Source organism: Octopus bimaculoides, chromosome 2 (genome assembly GCF_001194135.2).
Source record: "Octopus bimaculoides isolate UCB-OBI-ISO-001 chromosome 2, ASM119413v2, whole genome shotgun sequence".
NCBI classification, from domain to species: Eukaryota; Metazoa; Mollusca; class Cephalopoda; order Octopoda; family Octopodidae; genus Octopus; species Octopus bimaculoides.
The window spans coordinates 191,113,904-191,124,123 of record NC_068982.1 but is presented as its reverse complement, the minus strand read 5'-3'; the positions used below and the strand labels follow the sequence as shown (position 1 = coordinate 191,124,123).

General features: G+C 40.3%; 1 protein-coding gene across 2 annotated transcripts in view; it reads left to right on the top strand.

Moving 5' to 3' along the window:
* The window catches only part of LOC106871094 (mucin-5AC), a 33,901-nt gene that overhangs the window by 13,241 nt on the left and 10,440 nt on the right, over positions 1-10,220 (top strand). For both annotated transcript variants that reach the window (XM_014917390.2, XM_014917391.2), the window contains exons 2-3: positions 5,341-5,816; positions 9,128-9,229. In XM_014917390.2, coding sequence (XP_014772876.1) covers positions 5,444-5,816; positions 9,128-9,229 — 475 coding nt within the window. In that variant the 5' untranslated portion in view covers positions 5,341-5,443. The remainder of the gene's footprint in view (positions 1-5,340; positions 5,817-9,127; positions 9,230-10,220) is intronic.

The window sequence follows — 10,220 nt, the reverse complement described above, 5'->3', positions numbered from 1 at the left end:
ATATATATATATATATATATAGGTATGTATGTGTGTATCCATCTATATATCTGAGGGTGAGTCAAAAAGTAATGCCATTTTGTTTAGGACAGGTTATAATTACCAACACAGGGACATGTATCATACATTAAAATGAAGCTGGTCCTCTGTGGATCACATCCCTACTTCTCAACATAGTCACCGTTCCTCTCAATAGCAATGTTCCACCTTCGAATGAGAGTATGTATCCCTGCCCCGTAAAATTCTGTTAACTGTTCTTTGAGCCACTTTTTCACTACAGTTTTCACTTCCTCATCACTGGAATAATGTTTGCCTCTCAAACCCTTTTTCACGGGGCTGAAGACATGATAGTCCAGTGACGATGATACTGCCTATAGAGAATGCATCATAATTACCAAATGGCACTTTTGACTAATTCCACTTGAAATGGGAAGAAAATCTCAATATTCAAGAATTCTCAGGAGTCACTTGCCCAGTGTATGAACCAGTGGGGCTGAATTAGAAACCTTGTGGCTGGGAAACAAACTTCTTAACCATACAACCTTGCTTGCCCCTCATCTTAAGGGAATTCTTCTCTCCCCTCCTCTTGTTGGCTTCAGTAGGTTTTACTGCCTCCATTCACATTTTTATGGCTTAATCGGAGGTCAAAGGTCATTTTGTGTGATCTTTTGTTGAGACTGACCCTGAAGATACCAGTCAGGAGCAATGAGACTTGGTCTGAATATTTTGCTACAGAATGGGCCCTGCTTAGTCACCAAGGATGATCAGGGGATAGTATTGAACAGGGTGGTCACTCAAGAACAGATGCACTTCTATGGATTGTCTTGACCCAGATTCAGTGACGACAAGTATTGGCTTGACCTGAGCCTGTGAGTCAAGACATTTGTCCATCACACTGTAAGGTCAAACCTTGATCAGATTATTGTGAACTTCTCAACAACACTGGGTCATTCCTCTGTGCTGTGCATTAAACCACACAGGCCACACCTGTGTGTTGCTTACTGAACCCACGTTTACTTGTACTTGTCATATTGTTTGTTTTTTTTAGGCCAGCTGGAGCAATATAAGTGATAGAAGTAATTTAATCCTTCTAGATGATGGCAAATAGTTTAGAGAATGCCTTCGTAGGCAGTCGTTAAGAAACTCTTTCAAACCATTGTTGTACTCAGGTTGAAGGTAAGTTAAATGTTAAATGTCTTAGAGAAGAGAAAAATAGTGATAGATGTTGTTTAGCTCCAGATCAACCATGGATGAGTAGCGTTACGATCAGAAATGTTCTAGTTGCCAACATTCAGTCGTTAAAACTGCCACTGTTGCAGTAACCATTTTCAAGGTCGTCACAATTCTTCAATATTATTTCTGAACATAAAACGGCGAGCTGGTAGAATTATTAGCACGCCAGGCAAAATGCTTCACCGTATTTCGTCCATCATTACGTTTCTGAGTTCAAATTCCGCCGAGGTCGACTTTGCCTGTCATCCTTTCGGGGTTGATAAAATAAGGTAGCAGTTGAGCACTGGGGTCGATGTAATCGACTTAGCCCCTCCCCTAAAATTGCTGGCCTTGTGCCAAATATTTGAAACCAATATTATTTCTGAACATCAAACGCGACAATATCGGAAGAAGTCAGAAGGAACGTTTTGCTTTCACATGTTTTTCCTTCTTTCTTTTCTTCAAATGGTTTCCTGATCTTTTTTCTTTCAAGTTATGTTCGTTGCAATATCAGACAGTGTGGTTAATGTTTCCATCTGTAAAATTGTCAATACTCGGTACATTTAGTACAGACTCCCAAGAAATAATCTTGTTCGACTGAAGACGACAACGACGACATTCAGGTCTGTGAATATTCTTGGCGCCGTGCGTTCTTTGGATTCTTAGGTGGTGCGAAGGAATCGTGTGATCATACATATTCTAGTCATGACCATCTCGATTTTTTAAGTATATTTCTAGGACTGGAATAATCTCACGAACGTAATGGTGATGGGGAGTTGAGGGAAATTTGGCTGCTATTTTGAGCGAATTTAGTGGCTAAGTAGAAGCTCTTTCTTTAGTTCATTGAATCCAAATTGTGACAGTAAAGCGTCCACGTCTCGGGTGGTTCATTTCTGGGACCATCTCGTCTGCTCGCCTTTTGGAAGTTCGAATAAATATATCATTAGACTTTTTCATTTTGACCAATCTATTGGAATTAATTCGTTATATAAAATATTAGTTTCCAAATTTTTGCACAAGGCCAGCAAATTCGGGGGAGGGAGTCGATATAATCGACTCCAGTGCTTAACTGTTACTTATTTTATCGACCCTTAAACGTAAAGCCGGACGAAATGCCGCTGAACATGTTGTCTGGCATGTTGACGATTATTTTCATAATGCTTACACCATTATAGTGATGATGATGACTAGAGGAAGATAATAACAGCGAAATAGTTCCAAGGGACGTAACAACGTCATATGGCTGCAAAGAGTTATGGGTACATATGCACCAATTGATGTGTGTGTGTGGGTGTATTTAATATATATATAGACACTAATGTTTGAGCGTCTTTCATTTTTTTTTACCCGTGCCATTGGACGATGGAGGTGCTGAGGCACAGCCTTGAAGGGTTTTATAATTGAACTAATAGACCCCAGTACGCTTTTTGTTTTTCTTTTTTTTTTTTTGGTTTTGACAGTCTGGTACTTTTTTTTTATCTTCTTTTTGCCGAACCATTAAGTTAGGACAAAGAAATCAACACCCGTTGTCAAGCAGTGGAGAGGGACAAACACACGCACACACATATATGGTAAGATGCTTGCTTCCCAACCACATGGTTCCGAGTTCAGTACCATGTGTAGCACATTGGATGGATGTCTCCTACAATAGGCCTGGGATGATCAAAGCCTTGTGAGTAGTTTTTTGTAGATGGAAACTAGAAGAAGCCTGTCGTGTGTGTGTGTATATATATATATAAAGGGCAGAGGGTAAAAACCTTCACTAACGAATAACCAAGGGATTGCACCTAGGAAGTTCCCCCTCCAAGGCACAAGTCCGAGCAAGGTTGTTTTTATGGAAGACCAGCAGTCGCCCATGCATACTGGCCTCCCGTCACCACACCACCAGTGTTATCCAAGGGAAAGGCAAAGGCTGATACAGCTTGGCACCAGTGACGTCACATCTCATTTCTGCAGCCGAGTGATCTGAAGCAACATAAAATAAAGTGTCTTGCCTAAGGACACAACACACAGCCTTCAGTCTGATTTGGCATGGTTTTATACGGCTGGATGCCCTTCCTGATGCCAACCACTCTGAGAGTGTAATGGGTGCTTTTTATGTGCCACTGGCATGGGTGCCATTTGTATGACACCCAGGTGCGTTTACGTGCCAATTTGCATGACACCGGTATATTGCCACATCTGCCAGTTCACTTGGCTTGATGGGTCTTCTTCTCAAGCACAACATAATGCCAAAGGTGTTGGTTATTGCCTCCGTGAGACCCAACACTTGAAAGGAACTTGGCCACTTTGCCTCTATTAGGCCCAACACTCAAAAGGAACTTATTTCTGTCTAAAGCATCACCTTTACCTTTGTAGCAGTTGACCATGGTGCTGCCACACCAGTCATTGGGTATGACTCCTTCATGAACTACCTGATTTACAGTACAGGTGACTGTATGTGTTATATATTTAATATATGAATATATAATGTTATTATTGAATAATAAATAAAACAGAAGTGAGACGCAGACATGGATCTTTGGTTAAGAAGCTTGCTTTCCAACCATGTGATCTTGGGTTCAGTTCCACTGTGCAGTACACTGGGCAAGTGTCTTTTATACCCCTGGGTTGACCAAAGCTTTCTAAGTGGATTTGCTTGATGAAACTGAAAGAAGCTTGTGCCATCATCATCATCATTTAACATCCTGTGTCCTTTGTTTCCAATCTTCCATTGAAAAATATTCCCTTACCTGGAAACAGATGGGGGTTGGTAACAGGAAGGGCATCTGGCCATAGAAGATCTGCCTCAACAAATTACATCTGACCCATGCAAGCATGGATCAGAAAAAGTGGATGTTAAACGACTGATGATGATGATGATGATGATAAGTGTAATAACATATCTGTTGATCCATAGCAGATTCTGGCCGAATCTATTATGAATATCTGATTGCTGTTGTTTTTTTATGTCAGTAGAGGACATCTCCCTTCAGACAGCTTTCGTTTATAAGATGTAATTAACCATTGGGGGAGTTTTGAAATACCAAGATGTTTTGACCTTATTTTGTGTCTCCTCAGAATGAGCTTTTGTTTATAAGAATCAGCTGTCGTGCATGCTCCTCCCTGTAAATTATTATTGGTTTGCCAGACATCAGCAAGTATTTTGTTTGCTGGTTTCTATAAGCAAGAGCTCCCCAGTTCAGTAAGTGGAGGGGATAACTTTGACTAAGGAGACATACAATAAGGCTGAAACACTGCAGTATCTCAAAGCCCTTTTATATCAATGGATTGTACCTGTTATGAACGTTTAAAAGGGAGGAGATGTTCTCTGATGATGAAAAATCACAGCGATCAGCATGTTCGCATTGAAACCTGTCTAAACGTATTGAAAAATAAATAGATGCATCGTTGTTTGGATGAAGGTGGTGAGCTGGTAGTTCTTGTAGTGATGATGGTGGAGGATGTCAACGCCTTACTTGTTTTTCTAAAATGCATCATAAATGTTCAATAATATTGAGATCTGGGGATTGTGATGGCCAGATAAAGGATGAATTTGATCAGATGAAATGATTGACTATTAATTCTGCTATGAAGGAAAACCATTGGGCCAGTGGATTTTCAAGATATAGCCCCTCCAGATCCTCCTCCATGTTTAACAGTTGGAAGAAGGCAGTCTGGGTCAAATGCTTTTTTTTGGCTGTCTCCACACGTATACTCGGCCTGTGGTCAGAAATAAGGTAAGGGATGACTCATCCAAGAAAATAACATTCTTCCACTGCTCTAGGGACCAATTCCAAGCTTTTGATGGTTTTATGGATATTTCAAAATTAAGATGTTAGGTGTTGACATTATTTTGTCCAACCCCTGTGTATTACACTTGTTCAGTCAACATTCATTATCATCATCATTTAACGTCTCATAACCATTTAACCATCATTTATAGATACACCCTATTTACTCATACATAATTCCTACTATTTTATGATTTTAAATTACAAAAACTGGGGTGTGACTTAAACATGGGGCTAAGCTAAAACTATGGAAGATTTAACATTAAACCAGGGGTGTGACGAATAAATTAGTTTTGTTTTGTTGTTTCTCTTTGTATTTTGATCTTTTTTCTTTTTTATTTTCTATTTTATTCAGCGTCCAACAATGAAATATTTTCCTACCTGTCCTGCATTGTTGTAACATTTACCTGAAGTTGCTTTTCAAAGAGAGTTTGATGAAGTAATTCTTTCTGGAAACTATGCCTCGAGTTAAAAAAAAATCAGTCGAATATGGAAATCGTAAAAGAAGGAAACTAGCAGCGACAAAGCGCAGTACTCTGTATTGTTCATCGCCGGTAGGTGAGCGACAGTTTGTGCAGATGCAGTCGATGGAGAATCACCTTCAGTTAACAGCAACACCTACACCATCACCACCACCACCACCACCATCAGTACCACCAGTACAGCCATCACAACTTCAACCACCACAACCAACACCACAGCAAACACCACCACCAACAACAACAACAGCAACAATAACAAAAGCCTGTTCTTCACCCGTGTTGTTGCCCAAGTCTTGTCCAGTTGAGGTTCAGACAGAAGAGAAATGTTTAGACACATTAAAAATGGAAGGTCAGTCACACAGCAACTCTCTTGTCTCCTTCACTTTTATTCATCACTTATTTGAAATTCCTTTTTAAATTCTCTTTACCATTGTATATCTCTCTCTCTCTCTCTCTCTCTCTCTCTCTCTCTCTCATACCTTTGCTTTTTCTTACTCCCTCCCTTTCCCATGTATGCTTCCTGCCTGTCCCTCTGATTCTAATACCGATCATTTGACAGCGTGTACTGGATCTCTTTAACCATGGCACCAGCAACAGAGGGGTGGTTGTGCCATCAACAATACTAAACAGCCCTCTTCATTGTAAGGGGCCCCTGTATCTTCTACTCTGCATCTTGGCAATTATCATTTCCATCCCAAATACTTCTCTACAACAAACAGTTATTAAATCTGATAATATTGGTTTCAGATTTTGGCACAAGGCCGGCAATTTCAGAGAGGAGTAAATCAATTACATCGACCCCCAATACGCAACTGATACTTACTTTATTGACCCTGAAAGAGTGAAAGACAAAGTCGACCTCACTGGAATTTGAACTCTGAACATAAAGGCAGACAAAATGCTGGCAAGCATTTTGTCTGGAATGCTAATGATTCTATCAGTACAATAATAATAATAATAATACTGATGCAGTACCAGGTAGTGGCTCTCATGGCTTCTGATCTTAATTGATTGGAAATGTTATCATGTACATTGTTTTGTCTTGATATAAAAGATGGCCTACAGCAAACATTCTGCTCAATACCACAGATTTGCTTGTCAGTTGTTTGACCTTAACCAGTTGAGCATGTCCCTTAGTGGCTGACAATATGTGCATCTCTGATCATGAGCAGAAGTAGTGGGGGAGCATCATAGCCATGTGCTGAGAGGAGTTCTTTGGGGTTTGAATAATTTACCCCTCGAAACCTGGGTGTTTCATTCATCATCCTGAAACAAGCCTTATTCAGGGACCTTTTGTGAGGGATGAGCTACTTGACCTGAAGAAAATTCTGACTGGGCCCCACCTGCAAGGTCATGCAGTTTATCTTGATATGAAATCACCCTGTCATGCCTGGTGTACTCTTATCTGATGGGTATAGTCATCATCATTATCATCATCATTTAACGTCCGTTGTCCGTGCTGGCATGGGTTGGATGGTTTGACTAGGGCTGGTAAGCGAAGGGACTGCACTAGACTCCAGTCTGTTTTGGCATGGTTTCTAATGCCAACCACTTCGAGAGTGTAATGGGTACTTTTACGTGTCACTGGCACAGGGGCCACTTGCATGACACCAATATTTGCCACGACTATGATTTTGCTCAGCTTTATAAGTTTTTTCAAGCATGGTATAATGCCAAAGGTCTCAGTCACCATCATTGCCTCTGTGAGGCCCAGCACTTGAAAGGTGCTTTTTATGTGGCACGGGTGCCAGTTATGTGACACCAGCGTCGGCCATAACTACGATTTCACTTGGCTTGAAGTGTCTTCTCAAGCACAGCATATTACCAAAGGTTTCAGTCACTAGTCATTCTCTCCTTGAGGCCAAATGTTCAAAGATCATGCTTCACCACCTCTACCACAGGTTCCCTCCACAGAGATCAGCACTTCTTTACACAAGTGTCCTGGGCTTTGTTTATTTGTACCTTAGCATCACTTTGATGGTGTGTGCTGCTCTCTCACTCAGTAATGATAATAATAATAATAATAATAATAATAATAATAATGATGATGATGATGATGAAAACACCCTACATACCATTCTAACTGCTATTGTCTGCTAACCTCTCATACAAAAATATACTCACCTCTTCCTTCAGAACCATCATAAATTTTAACTCAGAGGTTAGAATCTGTCATGTTATAAACCTATGTCATCTACACGAACAGCACTTCCAGGATCTGTAGTTTCATGCATGGAGTGCCTCAAAGATCTTTCCTCTCACCCATTCCCTTCTTAACTTATACCCACATGGCACCATCCCACAAGGTATACGGACAACTGCATATGCAGATGGCACCAGATTTACATCCCTTCATCTTTACACACTGCTGCACAACTGTTTCAACTTTATATAAATTAGCTCCAGGTGGTAACCAACCATCACACACACACACACACACACAAGACACTAGAAGTCAGAGTTACATACCACTCCTCCACAATACTCACAACACATCATCATCATTTTTCATCATCCATTTTCCATGCTGGCATGGGTTGGATACTTTGACAGGAATTGGCAAGCCAGAGAGCTGTACCAGGTTCCATTGCCTGTTTTGGTATGGTCTGTATAGCTGGATGACCTTCCTAACACCAACCATTTTACAGAGTGTACTGGGTGCCTTTTATGTGGCACCATCACCGTTGCTTTTTATGTGACACCATAACCAGTGCATTTTAGGTGGCACCATCACCACTGCTTTTTATGTGGCACCATAACCAGTGCATTTTATGTGGCACCATCATCACTGCTTTTTATGTGGCACCATCACCAGTGCGTTTTATGAGGCACCATCACCAGTGCTTTTGACATGGTACCCATACAGAGGCCCCAAGATAAACAACATACATAGACCAGTGTTCACAGTTGCTACATAGAAAAAATGGCAGCAATAGTGCTATACAAACAATACTTTAGATCCATCATGGACTCTGCCAGTGCTACCTGGACCCCTAATCTGCCTGCAGTAAACTACAAACAACTCAAAAACAGTCCCTTACACATCATAATCATTTGTACAGACTGCAATAAGATCAAACTACTATAAACAAATGTGTGTTTGTTTGTTTGCATCCTGATGGCACTGTTTAAGGAATGGTGTTTTTATGTTTCCTGTAAACAAAATGTTCTGTAGCTTGGATGCCTTTGTGATATTTTGTAAAAACCGCTGGAATTAGAAACAAAATACCTTACTTGAAAAAAGCAGCTTGCCAACAGGAAAGGCTTCTGACTGTGAAATCATGCTTCAGTAAGTCTTACCAAAGCCATAAACACAGCCAACAATGGGAAAAATGGACTAAACACACTGATGATGATGATGATGCTTTTATATAATGTTGACTAAAGCTACTGGGGCTGTGGATAAGAAAGGGTTATCAAAGATCAATCATCATTTAATGTCTGTTTTCCATGCTGGCATGGGTTGGACAGTTTGACAGGAGCTGGCAAGCCAGAGGGCTGCACCAGGCTCCGATTGTCTGTTTTGGAATGGTTTCTATGGCTGGATGCCCTTTGCAGTACCAACCACTTTACAGAGTGGAGCTGGTGTTTTTAATATCTAATAATATTGATTAGCATTGCTCATTTTGTTTCTCTCTTTTTTTTCTTTATTTCCAACAGATTCAAAGACAGAATTGAAAAATTCTACTTTCCCAGAAGCTCTCAAAGACGAGTCACTGAGTGATGCGCAGAGATCTGAGTTACGTCGTAAATATTTCTCAGGTACACAACATTTTATTGCATATTTTCACCATTTCTATATCTGCTACATGTTATTAGCAGCTGCACAATTGTCAATGTTATACCAACCAATTTTAACCCTTTAACATTCAAACTGACCATATCTGGCCTAAATATTCTATTTGTTTTATGTTGAAACTGGCCGGATCCATCCTCTTACACTTACCCTACAATGTCATTTTAAAAATAAACAATCACATCATCAAAATCTGAAAGCTATGAGATAATCCATGATTAATTCATGACAATGTGAATCAGTAAGCTTTACATTTGACAGAGTAATCTGGATGCTAAAAGTTAAACTTTTACACACACACACACACTCTCTCTCCCCCCCTGCTTTGTAGCTGCTGCTACTTTCTGCAATACCTTATTTCTAATCTGTGTTGGTGATTGTGGTACTATTAAATGTATTGTGCCTTCAATAAAATGCCCTGAACTTATTCATTCCAAATCCTGCTGTGGTCAGCTTTGCCTTTCAACCTTTCAAAGGTCAATAAAATAAAGGGCTCGTCTAGTTCTAGTGTCATTTTAATCGAACTCTCTCCGTCTGCACAAAATTCCTCACTTTTTCTGCCAAATATTAAAAATAATTACCATTCCCATTCATGACCTCCCGCCCTCCCCCAAAGACCGTTTCTAACATCCAACCCTATTGCAGTGAGTCCTTGCTTTCGCAAGAAGAGCAGGAACGGAATCTCCACCAGATTCCCAGTAAAGTGGTAATGGACAACACATGCAGCAAAAGAAGATGGAATACCGAAAGACAGGCCACTGATCCACGTTGCAGCAGCTTTGGAACCAAGTGTGTTTTGTGGTTTCTTGTTAATGGTGTCTCCCATCAAAGCTGTTGTTTGCTTTTGTTTCTAATGAAAAAAACAAACGATTTTGCAATGAAACAAATGTGTGATGACCCCAGCCCTTCATCTTGTAAACATGCAAGGCCCTGACTTTTTGCTGTTGGGGGAATTAT